We start from the raw sequence: 25,964 nt of genomic DNA, 5'->3' as shown, positions 1-25,964 counted from the left end.
CTTCTCTTGTGGAAAGACATTTTTCAGGTCTCTTTGATCTAAAAAGCAAACTCTGCCTTAGCCAAAGCTTCTCTGTGATCTGTACCTTTCATTTTCTGCACAGTTGAACTTTTTCATAGTCTGTACTTGCTGCCTCCCCTTCCTCACTTCATGCAAACAGGTGGAAAGCTGTTTTAGTCATTCATTTATTAGATAGTTGAATGCTACCCATATATAAGTGTCAAGTACATGGTAATGATTAAAACAGTCTCTGCTTTTCTGAATTTTTTTTTTTTTTTTTTCGAGGCAGAGTCTCACTGTTTCACCTAGGCTGGAGTGCAGTGGCGCAATCTTGGCTCACTGCAACCTTCACCTGTCAGGTACAAGTGATTCTTTTTTTTTTTTTTTGAGACAAAGTCTCACTCTGTTGCCCAAACTGGAGTGCAGTGGCACGATCTCAGCTTACTATAACCTCCACCTCCTGGGTTCAAGCGATTCTCCTGCCTCAGCCTCCCGAGTAGCTGGGACTACAGGCACGCACCACCATGCCCAGCTAATTTTTGTATTTTTAGTAGAGACAGGGTTTCACTATGTTGGCCAGGCTCGTCTTGAACTCCTAACCTTGTGATCTGCCTGCCTCAGCCTCCCAAAGTGCTGGGATTACAGGTGTGAGCTGCTGCGCCCGGCCAGGTACAAGCGATTCTTATTCCTCAGCCTCCCAGGTAGCTGGGACTACAGGTATGCACCACCATGACTGGCTAATTTTTGTATTTTTAGTAGATACGAGGTTTCACCATGTTGGCCAGGCTAGTCTCGAACTCCTAGCCTCAAGTGATCTGCCCTCCTCAGCCCCACAAAGTGCTGGGATCATATATGAAGTGCTTCAGAGGTGTTACAGAAAGGACCCACTTGGATTGTGGCTAGGGATGAGGGTAGGTTTGCCTGAGATGACGTTATAAGCAGAAATCTGAAAGCTCTAAGGAACAGAATAAGGCATTTGAGACATAAGAAAAGAATGATGTGTGTTTAAGGCTCTAAGGCATAAAGCACCTTGTTCCTAGCAGTTGAGAGGAGGCGGTGTTGGCTAGAATGTTGAGGTTAGAGCGTGAGTAGAAATAAGATTGTGCAGGTCTTGTAGACTGTGGTAAGGAGTTTGAGTTTTAAGTGAAATGAGAAGTTGTTGAAGGGTTTTAAGCCAGAGAGTGAAGTTCCCTGATTGACATTTGTGAAAGATGTTCTCTGGTTACATGGAGAGTGGACTGGAGAGGAGCAGCAGAAGTGGTAGGAGGCTACTTGTAGTCTATCCAGACAGGAGATGAGTGTGCTCTGGGCTAAGGGCATGTTTGTGGAGATGAGGAAAAGTGAGTGAACTTGAAACTTCACATTTGTTTCTTGAATGGACTTTTTAGTTCATTTTAAAAATAGCTGTGGGAGAGTGAAAGGGAAGAGGAAAAGGGAAGGACCAGACCAGGGAGGACTCCTGGCTTTCTAGCTGGAACAACTGTTTGATAGTTTCATTTGCTGAAGTGTTCAAGATTAGGGAAGGGAATGGATTTTAGAGGGAAAATCTAGAAATTACATTTGAGTTTTAGACTTTTAACGTTTGAGAGTCCTGTGAGATACCCAAGTAGAAACTCAAAGAGGAATTTTTATTTTTAATTTTTTAAATGTTTTAAATTTAAAATGTTTGTTTTTTGAGATAGTGTCTTGCTGTTTCAGCCAAGCTGGAGTGCAGTGGCCTGATCATAGCTCACTACAGCCTTCAGCCTTGACCTACTGGGCTCAAGCCCTCCTGTCTTAGCCTCCTGAGTAGTTGGAACCACAGGTGAACACCACCATGCTTGGCTAATTTTTTTTTTTTTTTTTTAAGAGATGTGGTTTCCCTGTGTTGCCTGGGCTGGTTTCAAACTCCTGATCTCTAGCAATGGCTCCTGCGACAACCTCACAAAGTGCTGGGATTATAGGCGTGAGCCACTGTGCCTGGCTGATATTTTTATATATCTGGAAATTTGAGAAGTATGAGTGAGAGATGCATATTGCAAGTTTATAAAATGTAAATAGTATTTGAAATCAGAAGATTGGATGAGATCACTGACAGAATACAGGAAAAAGAGGAGGAGACCTAGAAATTAGCCCTAAGGAGCTCCAGTATTTAATGGTCGAGTGAAGGAGAAAGTGCTAGAAAAGAAGCTGAGAAAGGATCCTCAGAAGTAGGAGGAAACTTAGGTGCATGGTTGCACTATCACTTTCTCAAGAAGGATGGAGTGGTCTTCTAAGGAGAATGTTGCAGAGAAGATAAATTAAGGGTAGAAGAGTGCCCCATTGGTCTTAAACATGGAGATCTTGTCGGGGCAGATGACAAAAATTGGAATATCTGTTAGACTAAAGGTCAGAATAAACAATCCCCAGCAAATACATGGGAACATAAATGTAGGAAAATGTTCATCATTCCTGATAGTCAAAGAAATGTATGCTATAATTTTGATGTTAATTTTCATTTATAAAATTAGCAAAGGCTTAAAAAAATGAGCACAACCAGAACTGACAATGGGGATGTAAAACAGGTACAATAAAAATTATTGGTGAGAATATTAATTGGTACCACTACTTAAGCAACAAAATATTTAAAATAGAGACCCTTTTGCGTCGGAGTCATCTAGTCTGAATTCTGAGATTTGGTTAAAATATGTACTCTGTAATCTTATTTGTTTAGTGAGCTTTCTTTAATACTAGTTTGAAACTTCCTCTCTCATCAGTCTTAAGCTTTGTGTTTTACTCTGAGCAATTAGTATTTCCCATGAAGTAAGTTTTTCCCTTTGTTCAGGATGACAGCAAAAACAGTTATGTTTATATTGTTTCTATTTCTGGGAAGTAGATTTTTTGAATTAGAATAATTTTTATGCTTTTGATTTACAAGACTACAAATGCATATTTAACATAAGTTTGTTTCGGCTTACTAATTTTAGGTCTGCCTGTGTTTTACACAAAAATTTTTTTTTATGCTTCAGATGGCAAGATTATTTTATCATAAACCCCAGTTTGCCATTTTGGATGAATGCACAAGTGCAGTTAGTGTCGACGTGGAAGGCTACATTTATAGTCATTGTCGAAAGGTAAGTATGCAGGTGCTCAGTTTGAGGAGCCACGGCCTCCTACCTAGTGTAAGCTATGTCCAAATCTGTCCAAAGAGAAGATTCCAGGTCACTAAGTAACAAAATTTCTACCAAAAGATTTCTTGTTTTAATAAAGATTTGAAACATATGAATAAACGAAAAAGAATTATAAATACAGTTCTGTATATAATTCTCTTTATATATGGGAAATAGATTTAAATATGTTGTTTTATATAAGTGAGATATAAAAGATATCTCATATAAATGAGGTACAAAAGATATCTCATTTATATATAAATGAGGTACAAAAGATATCTCATTTATATATAAATGAGGTACAAAAGATATCTCATTTATATATAAATGAGGTACAAAAGATATCTCATTTATATATAAATGAGATACAAAAGATATCTCATTTATATATAAATGAGATACAAAAGATATCTCACTTATATATAAATGAGATACAAAAGTTTTTAACTTTTATGTTAAAAGATTTATTTATTTATTTTTTAAAATTTATTATTATTATACTTTAAGTTTTAGGGTACATGTGCACAATGTGCAGGTTAGTTACATATGTATACATGTGCCATGCTGGTGCACTGCACCCACTAACTCATCATCTAGCATTAGGTATATCTCCCAATGCTATCCCTCCCCCCTCCCCCCACCCCACAACAGTCCCCAGAGTGTGATGTTCCCCTTCCTGTGTCCATGTGTTCTCATTGTTCAATTCCCACCTATGAGTGAGAATATGCAGTGTTTGGTTTTTTGTTCTTGTGAAAGTTTACTGAGAATGATGATTTCCAATTTCATCCATGTCCCTACAAAGGATGTGAACTCATCATTTTTTATGGCTGCATAGTATTCCATGGTGTATATGTGCCACATTTTCTTAATCCAGTCTATCATTGTTGGACATTTGGGTTGGTTCCAAGTCTTTGCTATTGTGAATAATGCCGCAGTAAACATACGTGTGCATGTGTCTGTATAGCAGCATGATTTATAGTCCTTTGGGTATATACCCAGTAATGGGATGGCTGGGTCAAATGATATTTCTAGTTCTAGATCCCTGAGGAATCGCCACACTGACTTCCACAATGGTTGAACTAATTTACAGTCCCACCAACAGTGTAAAAGTGTTCCTATTTCTCCACATCTTCTCCAGCACCTGTTGTTTCCTGACTTTTTAATGATCGCCATTCTAACTGGTGTGAGATGGTATCTCATTGTGGTTTTGATTTGCATTTCTCTGATGACCAGTGATGGTGAGCATTGTTTGATGTGTTTTTTGGCTGCATAAATGTCTTCTTTTGAGAAGTGTCTGTTCATGTCCTTCGCCCACTTTTTGATGGGGTTGTTTGTTTTTTTCTTGTAAATTTGTTTGAGTTCATTGTAAATTCTGGATATTAGCCCTTTGTCAGATGAGTAGGTTGCGAAAATTTTCTCCCATTTTGTGGGTTGCCTGTTCTCTCTGATGGTAGTTTCTTTTGCTGCGCAGAAGCTCTTTAGTTTAATTAGATCCCATTTGTGAATTTTGGCTTTTGTTGCCATTGCTTTTGGTGTTTTAGACATGAAGTCCTTGCCCATGCCTATGTCCTGAATGGTAATGCCTAGGTTTTCTTCTAGGGTTTTTATGGTTTTAGGTCTAACGTTTAAGTCTTTAATCCATCTTGAATTTATTTTTGTATAAGATGTAAGGAAGGGATCCAGTTTCAGCTTTCTACATATGGCTAACCAGTTTTCCCAGCACCATTTATTAAGTAGGGAATCCTTTCCCCATTGCTTGTTTTTCTCAGGTTTGTCAAAGATCAGATAGTTGTAGATATGCGGCGTTATTTCTGAGGGCTCTGTTCTGTTCCATTGATCTATATCTCTGTTTTGGTACCAGTACCATGCTGTTTTGGTTACTGTAGCCTTGTAGTATAGTTTGAAGTCAGGTAGTGTGATGCCTCCAGCTTTGTTCTTTTGGCTTAGGATTGACTTGGCGATGCGTGCTCTTTTTTGGTTCCATATGAACTTTAGTTTTTTCCAATTCTGTGAAGAAAGTCATTGGTAGCTTGATGGGGATGGCATTGAATCTGTAAATTACCTTGGGCAGTATGGCCATTTTCACGATATTGATTCTTCCTACCCATGAGCATGGAATGTTCTTCCATTTGTTTGTATCCTCTTTTATTTCCTTGAGCAGTGTTTTGTAGTTCTCCTTGAAGAGGTCCTTCACATCCCTTGTAAGTTGGATTCCTAGGTATTTTATTCTCTTTGAAGCAATTGTGAATGGGAGTTCACTCGTGATTTGGCTGTTTGTTGTTGGTGTATAAGAATGCTTGTGATTTTTGTACATTGATTTTGTATCCTGAGACTTTGCTGAAGTTGCTTATCAGCTTAAGGAAATTTTGGGCTGAGACAATGGGGTTTTCTAGATATACAATCATGTCATCTGCAAACAGGGACAATTTGACTTCCTCTTTTCCTAATTGAATACCCTTTATTTCCTTGTCCTGCCTAATTGTCCTGGCCAGAACTTCCAACACTTTGTTGAATAGGAGTGGTGAGAGAGGGCATCCCTGTCTTGTGCCAGTTTTCAAAGGGAATGCTTCCAGTTTATGCCCATTCAGTATGATATTGGCTGTGGGTTTGTCATAGATAGCTCTTATTATTTTGAGATAGGTCCCATCAATACCTAATTTATTGAGAGTTTTTAGCATGAAGGGTTGTTGAATTTTGTCAAAGGCCTTTTCTGCATCTATTGAGGTAATCGTGGTTTTTGTCTTTGGTTCTGTTTATATGCTGGATTACATTTATTGATTTGTGTATATTGAACCAGCCTTGCATCGCAGGGATGAAGCCCACTTGATTCATGGTGAATAAGCTTTTTGATGTGCTGCTGGATTCGGTTTGCCAGTATTTTATTGAGGATTTTTGCATCAATGTTCATCAAGGATATTGGTCCAAAATTCTCTTTTTTGGTTGTGTCTCTGCCTGCCTTTGGTATCAGGATGATGCTGGCCTCATAAAATGAGTTAGGGAGGATCCCCTCTTTTTCTATTGATTGGAATAGTTTCAGAAGGAATGGTAGCAGTTCCTCCTTGTACCTCTGGTAGAATTCGGCTGTGAATCCATCTGGTCCTGGACTCTTTTTGGTTGGTAAGCTATTGATTATTGCCACAATTTCAGCTCCTGTTATTGGTCTATTCAGAGATTCAACTTCTTCCTGGTTTAGTCTTGGGAGAGTGTATGTGTCGAGGAATTTATCCATTTCTTCTAGATTTTCTAGTTTATTTGCGTAGAGGTGTTTGTAGTATTCTCCGATGGTAGTTTGTATTTTTGTGGGATCGGTGGTGATATCCCCTTTATCATTTTTTATTGTGTCTATTTGATTCTTCTCTCTTTTTTTCTTTATTAGTCTTGCTAGCAGTCTATCAATTTTGTTGATCCTTTCAAAAAACCAGCTCCTGGATTCATTAATTTTTTGAAGGGCTTTTTACATCTCTATTTCCTTCAGTTCTGCTCTGATTTTAGTTATTTCTTGCCTTCTGCTAGCTTTTGAATGTGTTTGCTCTTGCTTTTCTAGTTCTTTTAATTGTGATGTTAGGGTGTCAATTTTGGATCTTTCGTGATTTCTCTTGTGGGCATTTAGTGCTATAAATTTCCCTCTACACACTGCTTTGAATGCATCCCAGAGATTCTGGTATGTTGTGTCTTTGTTCTCGTTGGTTTCAAAGAACATCTTTATTTCTGCCTTCATTTCGTTATGTACCCAGTAGTCATTCAGGAGCAGGTTGTTCAGTTTCCATGTAGTTGAGTGGTTTTGAGTGAGATTCTTAATCCTGAGTTCTAGTTTGATTGCACTGTGGTCTGAGAGATAGTTTGTTATAATTTCTGTTCTTTTACATTTGCTGAGGAGAGTTTTACTTCCAAGTATGTGGTCAATTTTGGAATAGGTGTGGTGTGGTGCTGAAAAAAATGTATATTCTGTTGCTTTGGGGTGGAGAGTTCTGTAGATGTCTATTAGGTCTGCTTGGTGCAGAGCTGAGTTCAATTCCTGGGTATCTTTGTTGACTTTCTGTCTTGTTGATCTGTCTAATGTTGTCAGTGGGGAGTTAAAGTCTCCCATTATTAATGTGTGGGAGTCTAAGTCTCTTTGTAGGTCACTCAGGACTTGCTTTATGAATCTGGGTGCTCCTGTATTGGGTGCATATATATTTAGGATAGTTAGCTCTTCTTGTTGAATTGATCCTTTTACCATTATGTAATGGCCTTCTTTGTCTCTTTTGAACTTTGTTGGTTTAAAGTCTGTTTTATCAGAGACTAGGATTGCAACCCCGGCCTTTTTTTGTTTTCCATTTGCTTGGTAGATCTTCCTCCATCGTTTTATTTTGAGCCTATGTGTGTCTCTGCACATGAGATGGGTTTCCTGAATACAGCACACTGATGGGTCTTGACTCCTTCTCCAATTTGCCAGTCTGTGTCTTTTAATTGGAGCATTTAGTCCATTTACATTTAAAGTTAATATTGTTATGTGTGAATTTGATCCTGTCATGATGATGTTAGCTGGTTATTTTGCTCGTTAGTTCATGCAGTTTCTTCCTAGTCTCGATGGTCTTTACATTTTGGCATGATTTTGCAGTGGCTGGTACCAGTTGTTCCTTTCCATGTTTAGTGCTTCCTTCAGGAGCTCTTTTAGGGCAGACCTGGTGGTGACAAAATCTCTCAGCATTTGCTTGTCTGTAAAGTATTTTATTTCTCCTTTACTTATGAAGCTTAGTTTGGCTGGATATGAAATTCTGCATTGAAAATTCTTTTGTTTAAGAATGTTGAATATTGTCCCCCACTCTCTTCTGGCTTGTAGAGTTTCTGCCGAGAGATCCGCTGTTAGTCTGATGGGCTTCCCTTTGTGGGTAACCCGACCTTTCTCTCTGGCTGCCCTTAATATTTTTTCCTTCATTTCAACTTTGGTGAATCTGACAATTATGTGTCTTGGAGTTGCTCTTCTCGAGGAGTATCTTTGTGGCGTTCTCTGTATTTCCTGAATATGAGTGTTGGCCTGCCTTGCTAGATTGGGGAAGTTCTCCTGGATAATATCCTGCAGAGTGTTTTCCAACTTGGTTCCATTCTCCCCGTCACTTTCAGGTACGCCAATCAGATGTAGATTTGGTCTTTTCACATAGTCCCATATTTCTTGGAGGCTTTGCTCGTTTCTGTTTGTTCTTTTTTCTTTAAACTTCCCTTCTCGCTTCATTTCATTCACTTCATCTTCCATCACTGATACCCTTTCTTCCAGTTGATCGCATCGGCTCCTGAGGCTTCTGCATTCTTCACGTAGTTCTCGAGCCTTGGTTTTCAACTCCATCAGCTCCTTTAAGCACTTCTCTGTATTGGTTATTCTAGTTATACATTCTTCTAAACTTTTTTCAAAGTTTTCAACTTCTTTGCCTTTGGTTTGAATTTCCTCCCGTAGCTCGGAGTAATTTGATCGTCTGAAGCCTTCTTCTCTGAGCTCGTCAAAGTCATTCTCCGTCCAGCTTTGTTCCGTTGCTGGTGAGGAACTGCGTTCCTTTAGAGGAGGAGAGGCACTCTGCTTATTAGAGTTTCCAGTTTTTCAGCTCTGTTTTTTCCCCATCTTTGTGGTTTTATCTACTTTTGGTCTTTGATGACGGTGATGTACAGATGGGGTTTTGGTGTGGATGTCCTTTCTGTTTGTTAGTTTTCCTTCTAACAGACAGGACCCTCACTACTGATTTCTTCTCTTCTTTCCTTCCTTTTTCCTTTTTTTCCTTCCTAAATGATATAGAAATTTTAGGTAGTCATATAAAAGATATCTCATTGATATATAAATGAGATATAAAAGATATCTCATTTATATAAAACAACATATTTAAATCTCTTTATAATTCTCTTTATATATGGGAAATAGATTTAAATATGTTGTTTTATATAAATGAGAGATAAAATATAAAAGATATCATTTATATATAATGAGATATAAAAGATATCTCATATATAAATGAGATATAAAAGATATCTCATATAAATGAGATATAAAAGATATCTCATATAAATGAGATATAAAAGATATCTCATTTATATATAAATGAGATATAAAAGATAACTCATTTATAAATGAGATAGAAAAGATATCTCATTTATATATAAATGAGATAGAAAAGATATCTCATTTATATATAATGAGATAGAAAAGATATCTCATTATATATAAATGAGATATAAAAGATCTCATATATAAATGAGATATAAAAGATATCTCATTTATATATAAATGAGATATAAAAGACATCTCATTTATATAAATGAGATATAAAAGATCTCATTTATATATAAATGAGATATAAAAGATATAAAAGATATAAAAGATATCTCATTTATATAAAACAACATATTTAAATCTATTTCACTTTACCTCATTACTTAGAGTTAATAAACTGACCTTTTCTCAATTTTTCCATTAACTTTATTTAAACATTAGAGTTTTTTTATGAATAAAACTCAACAATAATTATTTGGCAATTTTTAATTTATCCATTTTATTTTCTAGCCTGAGCAATATTTTACCAAAGCTGCTTTTAGTAGCTAAGTCTGAGGCTATCTTTATTGGTTCCATTCTTTAAGTAATTATTCAATAGTATCAGTTTTCTTTCTTTGAGAAATTGTTACCAACATCTATACTATGGTTAAATTTTGGAACAAATGTAGTATATCCTATCTGTTTTATAGTTTCTATGTAAGTAAATGAGGTAGATGAGGATTTTTAACATTTTGTATGTGTTCTTTGGGAGTTCTCAATAAATAAAAAAGGTCATATTGAGTATATACATTATGAATTCCTACTATTCCAAGTGTGTTCATGATCAGCAGCAGCAGTGTCACCTAGGGGTTTGTTAGAAATGCAGAATTTCAAGCCCTGCTAAATCAGAATCTGCATTTTACCAAAATTCTAAGATGATTCAAATGCACATTAAAGTTTGAGAGGCACTGGCGTGATGATGAAAGAATTTGCTCTTCTTTGTAGAAAGATTTTAACTACTGATTTTATCTTGTTAATGATTTATTTTCTATTCTTGAATTTGCCTTGGTAATATATAATTATACATTTGTTCATGTTGGTTTTCAAATATATAGGTATTAGAGATGTTTATGGTATTCTCATGTACATAAAACCATGTAGTCTGCAGTTGATTCAATGACATAGCAGCTCTTTGCTGGTAATTTTGACCACGTGATTTCCTCTTATGCTCTAGCTATAGGCTTGAAGTCCCCACATAAGACTGTCTAAATTCTATAAAACATCAGTTCCATTTAAAAGAAAATTCATATGGGGCCTCATTGATAATTTAAATTACTGTGATACCACTTAAACATGTATAAACATGATGAGGTGTGAATTCCTTAAGCTTAGAGCTCTTTTACAGCTACAAAACTAATATAAACTTACACATTAAATACATTAAATACAGACAAAACTTAAATACAGTTTCAAATTTGCAACATTAAAGAGACCTGTGATACCGTTTAGATGAAACTAAACCAGTGGTTTGGGATTTAATTAAGGAAAGATAGAATCTGAGGTTCAAATTTCATTATTTTGCATTTTGCTTTTTATTTTGACTTATATACTTCATATATTTTTTATATCCTCGTGTAAAGAATGTGTGCATTAAGTAGATGTCTAATCCAATTATTGTAGTATCATAAACAGAGAAATAATATCTTAAATGAGCTCTGAAAAATCAGAAAAGTGTGGTATGGTTGAAATATATGTTTTATTAATACTGATAATATGCTTATTTTATTATGCAATTCCTAACCAATTTAAGAACCTTTTTACAGTGCAGCCAAACTTATTACACATTAGAAGTTTTATGTTATATCACTTTGGCAATCAGAGGTGTAAATACAAACTGAGGAACTTGAATCTCATGGTAAAAATGATCTAGAATATACTTATAATGATCTTTTAAAAATTATCATCAAAATGAAAATAAAATTAAGGAACCATGGTGGAAATTTCCCAGATGCCCTAAGCATGCATTTGCCAGCCTTGAGTGATCCACTTGGAGGAACAGTGACCCAGAGTGGGGTTTCTCAGTCCTGGCGCTATTGACCTTTTAACTGTTAATTCCTAGTTGGGCAGGGTTGAGGGTTGCTGTGCACTGGAGGATGTTTAGAAAGCATCCCTGGCCTCTGCCCATTAGATGGCAGTAGTGCTTTCAGTTGTGAAAATAAAAATGCCTCCAGTCATTGCCAAATGTCCCCCTGAGGGACAAATATCACTGACCTCCCCACCTTGGTTGAGAACCACTGATCTAGAGCAACTACAGCTATTATCTATTAATGTTTTTTTTTTTTTTGAAAATCTGAAGTACAGATCTATAAATACGTATTCACAATCTGAAATCCAGAAAGTGCTTAAATTTAAAACATTTTTCATAATTTTGTAGCAAGCTCACTGGGTAAAACTTCGCCTAAGCTAACAAAAGATATTTAAACTCTGTGTGTCTCAATATCAGTGTCCATGTGTGTTGCTACAGAAACATTTATGTGTTTAATTATAAAATTCTGCTTCAGAACTCTCTGGGGGTGTTAAATAATACATTTTCAAAATCTGAATTCCAAGACACATTCCAAAACAGTAGTTTACGGTAGGGGATTATGACCCTGTATTTGAAAAGCAAGTTGACTGTCAACAATGCTATACTGATTTAATTTTTCCTGATTTTGACCTTTGGCTATTTTTATCCTTCTCATATTCCTCTCATATATTTTTCACAATAAAATAGGAGACATGATAGGAGATATGTTTTTTGCCCAAAAGAAAATACACTTAATGCCAGTACCTGGTAGTTTTTATTATGTGGTTGATGGCCAGTACTTTCCATTGCTATAAACATTTTGCATCCAGTTGTAAATTTTTTCTCATTGACATTGCTTTTTAACTTTAGTCACTGAAGACTGTCCTCTTAACAGCTTAAAGTACATGGACTAGTTTAATTTGTGACTCTGTTACTGATTAAACCTAAATCATTTTCTTTGTATTAGGTTGGCATCACTCTCTTCACTGTGTCTCATAGGAAATCTCTTTGGAAACATCATGAGGTTTGTATTTCTTTCATTGAATGGTACAGTAAAATTTTATTTTCTTTAAAATATGAATTCAGGTTAATATGGTTTTAGATTTTATGGTTTGTATTCCCTTAAACATATGTCTTAAGGAGAAAAGGTGGTTTTGTTTTATAAAATAGGATTTTCTTAAATATTATAGTTGTCAGTTTTGAAAGCAATGGTGTAACAGTTTTTCTCCAGTTTTATAAGTGACTCTTATCTGTTGATAGTAACTGACTAAACTTTGCATAGTCTTATCACAAATATGGTGAAGTAAACTTTTCTTATCCAGCAGTGACAGAGGAGAAAAAGTCTTAAGAAGAATTAGATGGCAAAAAATTTAGGGACATTTTTAATAGAGGTCAGGACTACAAGGGGGAAGATTGAATAACATAAGCTATGTTTATCAATGTACTGTAGTAAGTAGGATTCATTAGGTAGTCACTATAATTTACAAAGATATTCAAATGAGGCTTACATCGGTGCACGTGTATTACTTATTCTGGTGCTTCAGTAGTGCCATTCTCACTATGTCAGTTCTTTTCAACTCAATGTGAAATGCTCAAAACCTGAAAGTAAACCCAGTTTAATTCTCTTTATTTTCTTTCCTCCTCCCTCCCTCCCTCCCTTCCTTTCTTCCTTCCTTTCTTTTCTTCTTTCCTTTCTGTCCTTCCCCCTTCCCTCTTTCCTTTCTTCTCTTCTTTCCTTCTTTTCCTTCCTAAATGATATAGAAATTTTAGGTAAAAGCAAGGGTTTGAGAAAAATTGGAATAATGGTAAAGGTGCCTTGTTCCACAAAATACATACCTGATTAAGGACCTTTTTTTGCCAGATACTGAGCTAAGTGTCATGAGGGATGCAAATTAATTACAGTTTTTACCTTCAAGAACTTTAGGATGTAGGTGATAGTCTACAAGTTATAAAATGAAGAGCATAGGATTTGAAGTCAGAGAGCCTGGGTTCAGGCACCAATGTTTCTAGCCTCAGTTGCTTCCTTTGTATAATGAAGTTATTGAGCCTTACCTTCCTATCTCTTAGATTACCATGAAAATTAGACAGGTAGCCTATATGAAAGTACTTAATAAAATTCAGTGAAATTCTGTATAACTGTGTGACTTTTAAAGATAGCTTTTATTATTTTATGGCATATTATAACTTGTCAATTTTTCATGAACTGAACAGGAAATTGAATAACTAGAAATCAAAGCCATTTAAAATATAGCCAAGCCTTTATGTTTTCTCGGAAGTTCATAAGTATTATAGCCATAGGACATTGAGAGGAATTGAGAGCATTTGGGTTTCACCCTTCCTCTTCTTTTGGAGGTATAGACAAGTAGCAAAGTAATCATCACGCCAGTGATCATGTGAAGGAGGGGAACACAACTAGAATGTGAGGGGCCAGGATAGCTAAGAAATAGTAATACAGAAAATGGAAACTCAGAAAGCTTTCTGAAAATAAGCCACTAAATAAAAACAGAAGGCTTTGTAACTGCTGTCGTGTCTTCAGAGGTTAGGATATATCGGCAGTTTTTATAGCTCTTTTTCCCCTCTACTAAATTAAAAACAAATAAAAAGCCTTAAGCTGGAGATTTCAAGCTGATTAGGAAATCAGGCTACAGGAAACAATACTGACTGACCTATGGAACAGTCTTGCATTTAGCACAGTTTAACCTACAGGTAGCTGAGATCCTTGGTCATGGAGTTACGGAAGCATTCTGATTTGTGGGATGCTTATAGATTTAGCTCCCTTAAAATAGTGAGGAAGTATGTATTTTACTTTTCATAAAGGACAGTACTATATTCACTCTTAGTTACTGACTTTTTTTCCCCCTTCTTTCCCGTAGTACTACCTGCATATGGATGGCAGAGGCAACTATGAATTCAAACAGATAACAGAAGATACAGTTGAGTTTGGCTCTTAGAGAAATCTGGAGAACTATACCTGCTTCAGTGAAATAATTACAGAATATACTTAGAAAGGCAAAGTACATTGTAAAATAAAGTTGAGCTTAGTTTTTTTTAAAAAAAAAACAAAGCAACAAATTAACTAGATATAGAATAATGGAGAACAAGTTGTTAAAACATTTAATATTATATAGGATATTGCTAATTGTGTATATGTTGGTTTAATTAATAATATGTACTAAGAATGTCCTTATTCTTGTGGTTAAAAACCTGCCTAAATTAAATTGGGCTTCAATCACTATAACCTGATTCATCCTGGGATGTAAACCATTCGAAGTCAGCTAATTGGACTTTTATGGCTCTATCTTTTCCTTCAATGAAGAACCCTATTTAAAACTGGGTCATCATTTGTCCTGTTCTAGCAAGATAGTCTTCAGTTTCATTTTCCTGTGCCCTATGGTAGTTGGAAACAAATCATAATGTATTATTTAAATGTTTAACATCATTGCATAACAGCGTTTATTATACAGTGGCAGATTTCTTTAGCTGCCACAGTAATACTCATTCCTTGTGTGTGTCTTGGAGTGCATTTGACTCCAGGAAAAGCCATTTTGGTTTTCCTTAACTAAACGATAAATGTACCCCTCTCAGTCTGCAGTATTGAGTTGTTTAAAGTATATGTGCAGTCTTGCTTACAAGGAGGGGTTACCATGTATCACACCTAATCTTCCCAATGTTTGGGATATTAAAACACAAAGTCCTTAACATGCCAGGCTCAAGGTCTTATAAGAGTTTTAGATTTTTAAGAGAATTAGACAAATTTGTGTGTGTTAGAAGCCCATTCATTAGAAGTGTGGTGGTTATTTGGTATTAAACTCCAAATGAGCCATAGGAAGGCACTACATGAAATAATGCACTGAGTATGCAATGCTATCACTGTCTTTGACTGTGATTTTATGTTTAAAATGTATGTTCTAAAATTATTATATATACATGGGTGAATTATGTTTCCGAGGCACTGTTTTATCTCTGTGAATCTTGAATAACTTTTTTATATTTGGGTTATGATGTCAAACGATCCTAAGAGAAGATGATTTCAGTTCATCAAATCATCATTAATGACTTTATGTATTATTTGCACAGGGAGAATTAAAACAGTATAATCAATAAGCTAGATACGAAATCAGTTTCTCAAACTGAGCTTCAGAAAGGGGCATTTTGTACTCTTGTTTCTGCATAACTGGTTTTGTTTTTTTGCAGAATTAACTATAACAATCACTGGCTACCGAAGTAAACTGATGTACTGAATTCCATAATATGTAACATTCAATTTTTACCACTTCTGTTTAGCGAACTTGTATACTTATTTTCTGTTCAGATTAAAAAAAAAAAAAAAAACTCAGATATCCTATACAACCTTTGCTTGTTCTTTTTATTCTGGTATCTAAATACTGAGAAGTTCATTTATAATTCAGCCTTGACTTGAAAACATAGATAGTTTAGTCTTGACTTGAAAAACACAAAAATAAATTCAGAAAATGCTTTTAGCACAGTGTCTCTTTTTTAAAGTTTTGCCAAGTGTGGTTTTTAATTGAATGAATTTCTCTTTTAGAAAAGTTCAGTAAAATCTGTGTACCTGACAAATGCTACCAAACAGCCAGGAGACCTTAAAAGATACTATTCGTCTTGGAAAAGATTTTAAGGCATGGGAAAGTTTCAGATTTTCAGATTTCTGGGTTACCTTAAACCTACTCGTAGAAGTATTCTCCTAGCTGCCTTATAATTGCTTTTGTTATGATTCTTGCCATCAAAACAACAACAACAATAATTTGGGCTTTTTTCCTTAATTATTTTCTTTTTTATGTAACAAATATTACAGTGCCTCACCATTTGAGGCACAGAGGAAGATCCTTCTGGAGAATCACACGAACATAATAGTGGTTCTTAGAAGACCCACAGTAAAGAAATCCATTGGTTCAGAAACATGATTGACCACGGAACATCTTTTTCTACATAATTCCTATTAACACCTTCCAGAAACTGCAGTGGGAAATGGTAGTTTAATCCGAAGAATAAACCAAAGAATAAGAACTTTCATCCATGAGCACCACGCTGCATGCCAAGACATATCACCGTGTTCTCATAATAAGTTTTTACTTTTTATATAATGAGAAAATAAGCATGAAACAGCAATGGTAGTTTGTTTTGCATTAATAGAATAAAATATATCTAGCATTTGTCTCTTTCTCCCCTTTCTGAATGATTAACATTTGGCTTAAAACCGGTGATATGATAGCATCTGGCATTACCTTATGTAAAGTTTTAACTTTTAAACTTGGTGTTTAAAATCATAATTTGTGCTGAGAAGCAGAATGAATTTTCTTCTAACAGATGGACTTTGACATTGTTAGCTGCAGGAAGCTGTCTCTTTTTTTTTAAACCTACATTAGTGATTTTTCCTTTGTGAAGAATTGGAATGTTCTGACCATTTCCATATACATAACATATGCATGTCACTTTAAGAAAGTGCCAAAAAAACTGAAAAGCAATCCCCTCCAAACCTTAGGAGCAACGATTTTAAACTCTTCTAGTTGGTGTAATTGCATTTCATTTTTTTAAACAATATGCCTTTATAGCTATTTCTTGATTTATCAATTTTAGACATTCCCTACCACCTTTGTTTCTGCCACATCCCCTCATGTAGTTAAATCATTTTTTAAATTTGTAAACATTTTATTGTAGTATATGTACAAAAACATTGATAAATTTGTAAGAAAGCATACACACTAGTAACCACACCCAAACACCAAATGAAATAGAACATTGTTACAGCACTAAAGGCTCCTTCTTGTTCTCTTCCAATTATTAGCTCCTGACTTCTATCACATAAATTGGTTTTGCCTGTTTCTGGACTTTATATATATTAGATACCCTTCTGTGTATGGCTTCTTACCCTCAGTATTGTGAGGCTGATTGATCCATGATAAGTGTGACCATAGTTCCTTCACTTTCATTGCTGTATAATGGTTAATTGCAGACCATCCCTGACTTAACAGAGGGTTCACCTTACAAGTTTTCAGCTTTATGATGGGTTTACCTGGATGTTAAATGCATTTTTTGACTTAACGTATTTTTGACTTACTGTGAGTTTATTGCGATGCAGCTCCATTATAAGACCAGCAGCATCTCTATATTGAATAGGCTATGTATTCCTCTTCCCATTGATGGTCATTGGGTTGTTTTCTGTTTGGAGCTGTTAGGAACACTTCATAGAAACACTCTTATGCATGTCTTTGGGTGCGCATGTGTGTGCATTTCTGGAGTGGAATGTGTTCAGCTTTGGCACTGCCAAAGTTGTTCAGTTTTTACACTGCCACCATAAGTGTGTAAGAATTCTGGTCTTCTTAGTCCTTGCACAGATTTGGTATTCCCAGTGTTCTTTTTTTAATTTTTATTTTTACTTAATGTATCTTCAGCCATCATTGTGGTTTCATTTTGCATTTCCCTGATGACTAATGAGGTTGAACTCATTTAATGTTTATTGGCTATCTAGATGTCCTCTTTTTTGAGGTGCCTATTTAGTCTCTGGGCCCTCTTTTAAATAATGTTCTATTCCAGATATTCTATATTCTGGATATAAATCTTTTATTAGATAACTATTCTAATATCAGACAAATTAGACTTTAAGACAGTGAGCATTTCTGGAAATAAAGAGGGACATTTTGTAATGATAAAGGTCAGTCAAGCAGTGTAACATTTCTTAATTTGTATGTACCTAATAGCATAGGCTCAAACATAGAAACTGACAATAATAAGGGAAAATAGACAACCCCAATTTTTAGAGTGTTACTTATAGACCATTCCAGACTTAACAGAGGGTTCAGCTTACAATTTTAATTCCATGATGTTTAATTTCTTTGGAATTTCTATTAACTCAGGTAAAGCTCCTTTTGCTAGTTCTTAGAGTGGAATAGCAAGCTCTAGGATCTGGATTCGAAAATGCTTTTCAAAAGTAGCAGTTATTCTAAATAAAAATAGTTATAGGCAATACTTTGAAAGCTATCTCTCTTTTTAAAAAAGATAATTGGTGCAACTCTAATTAGCCAGTCAATTTACCAAGTGACTGGAATGCTTGAGGCAATACCAAACTCCAAATTTTGTCAAACACACGTTTATTTTTGGCATTATCTATGGCCAAGATAATGTTTTAATGATGGTGGCATGCCCTCTTCCTGGAACACTTTGTAACTTCCCCCCCACCTTGCCTGGTTAACTCTATGTCCTTCAGCTGAGATTGTAGGTAACCCTTCCAGGTCCAAGTTAGGTGGCTCCATGTAAGTTCCCCAAAACACCCTACTTTCCTTATCGTAACATTTATGTTCTATTGTAATTGACATTTCACTCTGCAAGTACATAAGCTCCACAAAAGTTGGGATTGTATGTTTCATATTTTAATCAAATCTATAATGTCAGGCATGTAGTAGGTGCTTAGTATTAGAATAAATTACTGAACAAACGAGTGAATTCAAATGCATAAGTATGGTTCTTGCCAAGGAAATGACAATCCAGAAAAGGGGCTACAATGGGTGGACAACCGTTTTGTACAGTAGTAAGAGTTAGAGTGTAGTAAGGAAGTGGAAAGAATGCAGTGGGAATCCAGGAGTGGAAACCTCCTCGGTGAGATCCAGGAAACATTACAGTCTTGCTGAGTTGGTAGAAGCAAGGAGCATGATCAATGTAAGCAAGGCAAGAAAGCTTTTGGTCTTTAGGAAGCTGTGGATTAAGACAGAGGTCCTCAAATTATTGTCTTTGAAAAACGTATAGTATTTTTAATATGATCACTACTCTGCCTTTTCTTATGGCTTGGATTCATAACTTGCTGATATTTAAGTTTTAATACATGGCATCTTGTCAAGACTGTGCAGTTCTATCCATTGGTGGGGTGCCTGTCTCCCTTTTCCATCCCACCTCCCCTACCCTGTTTGTGAAGGAAGGCATAGAGAGCAGTTTCTCAGACTTCAGTGTGCATACAAACTACCTGGAAAATGCAGATTATCATTCATTAGGTCTGGGATTGGGCCCAAGAATCTCGATTTTTAACTAGCTTTCAAGTGATGCTAAAGCTGTTGTCCCAGACCACAGTGGAAGTAGCAGGATCTGGGGTGGGAGCTCTGGCTATAGACTAGAGAGGCCATCACAGGTACAGTTGCAGAAATCTGCAGAATATTCTCTGGGTTCATTTATTCAGGCTTCCCTTTTGTGTTCCTTCATGCTTAATCACCTACAGGTATTCTGGATTTTATTTACAATTCCTTCAGTTCTTTTATAATCCAGTCTGTGAACATTTCAGTCAAGTTGTCTGTCCTTCTCAGGAACTCAAGATGGCGCCACAATCTTAGTTGTAAAGGACGCTTCCCGTCCCAAATGATGTTAATATATGCAAGAGAAAAAGCATTTCCTGCCCCTCTGAGTGTCTGTTACATCTCTTATTCTCCGGCCTGAAATATGCTTGGAGAAGACAAATTGCTTTGCAAATGGAGCATAGTTGTTTGGTTGGTTTTTGAAAATCAGGCTGGGTAAAGATTGTCATGTCAAAAAATTTTTTCTTACAACTCCTTTAGATCCCTATTTTTAAGGTTTATTAAATTGTATATATTCAAGATGAATTTCAGCTTCTTGGTTTCAAAATTCCTGAATTTTTAATTTTCATTTCACCCAGAAATACAGTGATTTTAAAGTATTAATTATTGATGCTTTAATAATGTATAATCATAGGATTTAAGTGAAAAGGGGCTAAAGATCTTAGACCAAGGAGCACACCTGAAAAAAATAGGTTTCCCGTTTTTGCTTAAGCTGTCTTGAGTTTCTGTTCCTTGCAACCGGAAAAATCCTAACAGACTCATATATAACAAACTTTACAGGGAGTGTGCAGTCTACAGATGGAGACTTGTCTATGCTCTATGTATTCTTAATTTGTTTTGGCTTCAGAGCAGGTTGCATTCTGATTTCTCCAAGGCCTGGGAAGCGCCATTTGGGTCTGTGACTACTTCCAGCCTCTCTGCAGTAAATAGTAAACACGTATTGCTGATCGCAGTCATTAATAGATCAAGCCAGTGGTTCTCAAACTTTAGTGGGCATTAGAATCACTTGAAGGGCTTCTTGTTAAAACATAGATTGCTGATTTGGTAAGTCTGCAGTCAAGGTCAAGAATTTGCATTGCTACCACGTTCTCAGGTGACACAAATGCTGCTGGTCTTGGGACTATACTTTGGGAACCATCAGATTAAACTAACAGTGGAATAAAGCAATGGTTTGGATGCATTCAAGAAAATGAGCAAAATTTCTTCAGAGAATCAGATATGCACACAAGATTTAATCTTTGCCACCATGCAGATAGTTTTTCTTTAAAAGGAAATAGTCTGGCTTAAAAAAAGAATATTAAAAATCAATATGGACAATTGGGCCCCCAGGCATGGAGCAAAGTGTAGCAGGATGAGGGAGATATCAGAAAGGCACAGGGGTCTGCTACAGAATGGCAGACGACCATGTATCTGGATTTAGGAGAAAAAAGGCTCCTCCACCTTCGCACCAAATCCCTCACAACAGCTGATGAGTAAAATTCTACCTTTACTCTCATTTTTTTTTTCATTTTAAGAGTATGACTCTTGATAAAATATTATGAATCATTGACACTTTAATGATTTTTAAATCCTTTCGTTAGTTGGAATGGTGAAATGGTATCCTTTGAAATATCCATCTATGGCTGGGCGTAGTGGCTCACGCCTGTAATCCCAACACTTTCGGAGGCTGAGGTGGGCGGATCATTTGAGGTCAGGAGTTCAAGAACGGCCTGGCCAACATGGTGAAACCCCATTTTTTTTTTTTTTTTTTTTACAAAAAAGCTGAGCGCGGTGGCACGTGCCTGTAGTCCCAGCTACTCGGGAGGCTGAGGCAGGAAAATCGCTTGAACCTGGGAGGTGGAGGTTGCAGTGAGCCAAGATCCCTCCACTGCACTCCAGTCTGGGCAACAGAGTGGGACTCTGTCTCAAAAAAATAAATAAATAAAAGAATTATCCATCTATGTTTTTACCCAGGTCTTTTTGATCCTTGGCCCTTTTCCCCATTTAGTTAGCTCAGTAGTTCTGTGATCACTGTCTCTGGAAGGAATATGGCAGCTGAAAGCAGAGAAAAGTGGATTCTCCTGTGGTTCAGGACAGTGTGAACAGCAGGACTAGTGCATAGACCACAGATTCAAAAGAGAACGTGGCAACAAGTAGGACAGAGGCTTCCCCACCCCAGCCTGCCACTCTCAGACTTGAAAAGGACTTTCCAAGCTGGAGGGAGAGGTTAGAGGGGAAGTGGAGGGATCTAGAGGGCAGTTACAGTGGTGGCGGGATGTGCACTTGAACACAACTCCAGTGGAAAGGTAGGTAACCCAGAGGGAGTCACCAAATTGCTTTGGATGGTTTCTGTCATCTGGTGGAAAGGAAGCCTAAATTAAAAAACCACGTGTTAGAGAAATGAAAAATACTACTATTGTGTCCGTGGACTCTGTTCTTCTATTTGTACCACTGTGGGGCCTCGTGTATGGGAAGTCATGAAGTCTCGTGGCTCTGGAGTAGGAAGTTGCACTAAACGGTGAAAGGCTGGACAGGAGGCTCCTGGTGCATGCACTGGCCTGCGCTGAGCAGCCTTTTGGTCCTCATCCATTGGGTGCTCTTCTCTGGAAGCCGGCGGGTCTGTAGAAGGAAGGATCATTCCTTCCTTCACATCCACCTTTTCTTTGAAGCCTTTGTGGATCCACAGAAGAATATGGTCATTTCCTCCTTGGACTCTGAGAGAGAGAGAGCTGGTGAAGGAGAGCTGGTGGAAGATTGCTCTAGATCCAGTGTGGGGCCTGGGGTCCCTAATGGTCAGCAGAATGAGAATTGAGTTAGAAATAGAGTCACAGAGTCAGGGAGAGCCAGGGCAAGCTAGAATCTGGGAGCATCCCTGCATTTGTCTCTCGCCACCTCTAACCATGATGACCAAATGGCTGCCACTTCACTTCTCCTGTCCAAATCTTGTGAAAATATCTCTTTCAGTTAACTATAATCTAGAACCATACAGGGACCATAACTCTGGGAAACATAGTTCCAGATTAGCCAAATTGACACATTATAAAATTGCTCATAGAACCCTATGAGCATAGAGTTGACAATACCCATTAAAACATAATTTATTACTTGTAAAAGGGTTACTTAGATGTTGCGAGGAAAATAGACTGTAGGGGAGTAACTGTGGGAACAGGAGGCTAGCCAGGAGGCTATTGCAGTCTTCCAGTGAGACAGGAGAATGGCTTGAAGTAGAGGGAGAGCAGAGGAGGTGACCTTTGGAATTGGGGTGTATTTTAAAGGTAGAGATAGCAGGCTTTGCTGATGGATTGAATGTGGCATGGGAGAAGAAAGATAAGTCAATGATAACACCAAGAAGTTTTGGCCTGAGCCAATGGTGGCTGTTTCTTAAAATGGGAAAGACTAGGGGAGAAACAGGTTTTGGGTTTGGGAGAAATTAAAGATTCTCTTTGCATGTGTTGAGATTAAGATGCCTGTTAGCTATCCAAGGAGAGAGTTTGTGTAAGTATTTGGATCAACAGTGCAGCTCTGGAGTTCAGAAAAGAGGTTGGGGGCTGTGACATGTATTTGGGAGTCATCAGCATCTAGATATTATGGGCATCTGGCATAATAGAGCCATGGACTTGAATATATTACCTAGAGAGTGATTATTGATAGAGAATGGGAGAACTAATGAGAACTAATTATCTTAGTTCAAGCACTAAGTTAATCCAATATTTAGAAGTTGGAAAGAAGATGGCGTCCAAGAGGGAATAGGAAGTTAAGGAGAAAATCCAGATGAGGGATTCCAGGGATCAAAGGAAATTTGTTTTTTATAAGGTAGAAAATAATACAGGATGTTTATCTTCTGCTAGGAATGATCAAATAATATGGGAGAGATTTATACGGCTGGAATGAAGGGATAATTTTAGGGGGCAGTGTCATTAAGTAATTGAAAAGGCATAAAAATGAAATGTTATTTTACACTATAAGTTCACATTCTAGGGACCTTCTCTTTGTGTTTATATTTGATGGTCAGTGCTTATACAACATGATAGGGTGCTTTTGACTGCAAGGAACAGAAAACCTGACTCAGCTCGCTTAAACAATTAGTCAGATAATGTCCAGTGAAAAGTCCATGGGTTGGGACTTTGAGCAAGGCTTGATCTAGCAGCTTGGTGCTGTCACCAAAGACTTCACTTCTTTTTTCTTTTTTTTTAAGCAGTCATCTATAACATGTCTCAAAGAGTGGTTACAAACACATGTGAAACAAATGTGAAATTCAAAGGTCTTGCCAAAGGAATGAAAAGCAAAGACTTCACTTTTTACAATTGCTCTGCACTGCTCTCCAATATGTCAGCTCCATGTAAAGCTGGCTCCCTTTGTGGTCTCAAGACTGCTGCCAGCAGCTCTTGTGGCTACGTCTCTTCACTATGTTCATCAAGAAAGAGCATCCTGCCATTCCCAGAAAAAGCCTTGATATACACTCCTCTTAGTCTTGGTTAGGTCACATGCCTACCTCTAAACCAATTTTTGCAGCCATGAAGAAGGAATATGCTGACTGGCAAAGCTGGAATCACCTAGATCACAGTTGAAAAGCAAGGGCTGTGGGAAAGGAGAGCATAAGCATTCATTCTAAGTATCTGAAGGAAAGTCAGAGGATGTCATAACAGTAATAAACCTTCCAAGCAACTATTGGAGGAAAATCACACAATTAAGTACACATGTCCTAGAACAGGTAAAAAGAGCATTTGGGAATGAGTTTATTCACCATTTGATGAATAGAGATAATTGTTTAAGGGGCAGTTCCTTAGATTATAAGCCATCAGCTGAAACTAAGCTAAAATGTCTTTGGATTTCATGAGTATTAGTTTCTTATATGTAAGCCAAATTCAGTTAATAATTTAAGATTGGGAAAATATCTTTAGAACGCATGAAAGGGCTGGGCATGGTGGCTCACTCCTATAATCTCAGCACTTTGGGAGGCCAAGGTGGGTGAATCACTTGAAGTCAGGAGTTTGCCAACATGGCAAAACCCTATCTCTACTAAAAATACAAAAATTAGCCAGGCATGGTGGCTCACACCTGTAATCCCAGCTACTCAGAAGGCTGAGGCACGAGAATCGCTTGAACCTGGGAGGCAGAGGTTGCAGTGAGCTGAGATCTCACCACTGCACTCCAGCCTGGAGACAAAGCCAGACTCTGTCTCACAAAACAAAACAAAACAACAAAAACAAAACAAAGAATGCATGATAGTTTGGTTAACTAACAATTAGCTCTATGGGGTACATTACTGGTCAAGTAATGAAGTATAATTTGGTCCACTGGAGGGCAACAGTTTCTGGATTGCAGCCAACAGTCTTTGGTATGGTTTCTGCCCCAGTGTCAATCACAGTGCTGATTTTTAGTATCGGCTGCTAGGTCTCAGCAATTCAGAGGGATGTGGCAAAGTAGGGAGTTGTTAACATTTGCTGTGTGGAAGCTTTCTGATTATTGCAGTTCAGCCTCATTCCAGTCCATAATGAATCCCTTCCTTGTGATCAGCCAGATTCCTCATTAGTACCCAGACCTGTTTTCAATCTGCCAGTATTTTCCTTAGTGGAATGATTCAAATTCCTTAGATAATGAGGCCAAGACATTACATAATGCTATAATTAATCCTGGCAGGGAAATATCTGGTTAGGCACCTTCTGCTGTAGCTTGTTCTGCCTCCTCATGTAATGCACTAAGCTCTTTGTCCCAGGTAGCCTCATGTGAGCAGGAATTTGAGATAACGGTTGAGGCACCTTCTTTGAGGACGTGCCCCCATGCCAGTTTCTTTTTTGTTGACTCCGCTGCAAATACATCCCTTTTCTCTGTATAACAAAACACTACAACAGTGCAAGATTCAACCTCTCTAGCCTCTGTGTTGATGGCCAAAAAAAAGTAATAATAAACAAAACCAACCAAATAAACCAACCACTGGTCTGTTTTCCATAATTTCTCCAAAATGGCTATCATTTTTACGAGGACATCAAAGGTTTGTTTCAGGCATTCTTCCTTAGGATGTGGTTTTACATAAAACAGTTCATGTTTGGAATTTTATTGACAATGTTCAATTTCTTTGGTGCAAAGGAACAAAATGGACTTAAAATTTATTAACAGCTGGATAGTGAGCTGAGGCTGCTCATCTGAATGCTCGCTCAATTTCTCTGTGGAACCACTTCTGAGTAGGTGTGCCATCTGGATGCTTTTCCTAGATAACAGTGCCCCCTTCCACAGTGGGAAGCAAAAGCAGTCTTGTGGCGCAGTAGGTGCCAAGAACCTTTTCCATCTCTAGTTAGAATCCTCTTTTACTACAGTTGAGAGAATAAGGCTGTTTTGCATTTGAATGGAGAACTACATTCTGGAGATAATAAAGCCAACTCAACTCAGCCATGACTGACTGAGTCCACTGTGCAGTCACCCTCACGAGCTGTAAACCATGAGCTAGGCCCAGTCCCTGCCCTCCAAGAGCTCTCAATCTAGCTTGCTTTTAATGGACTCTAGAGATCTCATTCCACTTATATCTCTCCCTATCCTATATTGTCCCTTTACCTAATTTTGTTTCAATACAATCATCCCAAGAATGTTTCTTTTTTTCTCATCTCCAGTTAGTCAAACTACTGCAAATGGGAAGAAATCTCTCCAAGTCTGCAGTAGAGAGCATTATCTTTTCTCTTCCCCGTAAGACGACATCCCTGCCCCCTGTCATGTGCCTTGCGGTGACT

General features: G+C 37.2%; 1 protein-coding gene across 4 annotated transcripts in view; it reads left to right on the top strand.

Annotated features, from left to right (window-relative positions):
* ABCD3 (ATP binding cassette subfamily D member 3) overlaps positions 1-15,669 on the top strand; it is a 101,552-nt gene extending 85,883 nt beyond the window's left edge. For all 4 annotated transcript variants that reach the window (XM_019031964.4, XM_019031939.4, XM_063696865.1 and 1 more), the window contains 3 exons: positions 2,988-3,092; positions 12,156-12,212; positions 14,062-15,669. In XM_019031964.4, the coding sequence (XP_018887509.1) occupies positions 2,988-3,092; positions 12,156-12,212; positions 14,062-14,139 (240 nt within the window). In that variant the 3' untranslated portion in view covers positions 14,140-15,669. The remainder of the gene's footprint in view (positions 1-2,987; positions 3,093-12,155; positions 12,213-14,061) is intronic.
* Positions 15,670-25,964: the final 10,295 nt, after the last annotated feature.

The sequence above is a fragment of the Gorilla gorilla genome, chromosome 1 (assembly GCF_029281585.2).
Source record: "Gorilla gorilla gorilla isolate KB3781 chromosome 1, NHGRI_mGorGor1-v2.1_pri, whole genome shotgun sequence".
Taxonomy (NCBI): domain Eukaryota; kingdom Metazoa; phylum Chordata; class Mammalia; order Primates; family Hominidae; genus Gorilla; species Gorilla gorilla.
Note: the sequence above shows the minus strand (reverse complement) of the source record. Positions and strands in the feature narration are given on the sequence as shown.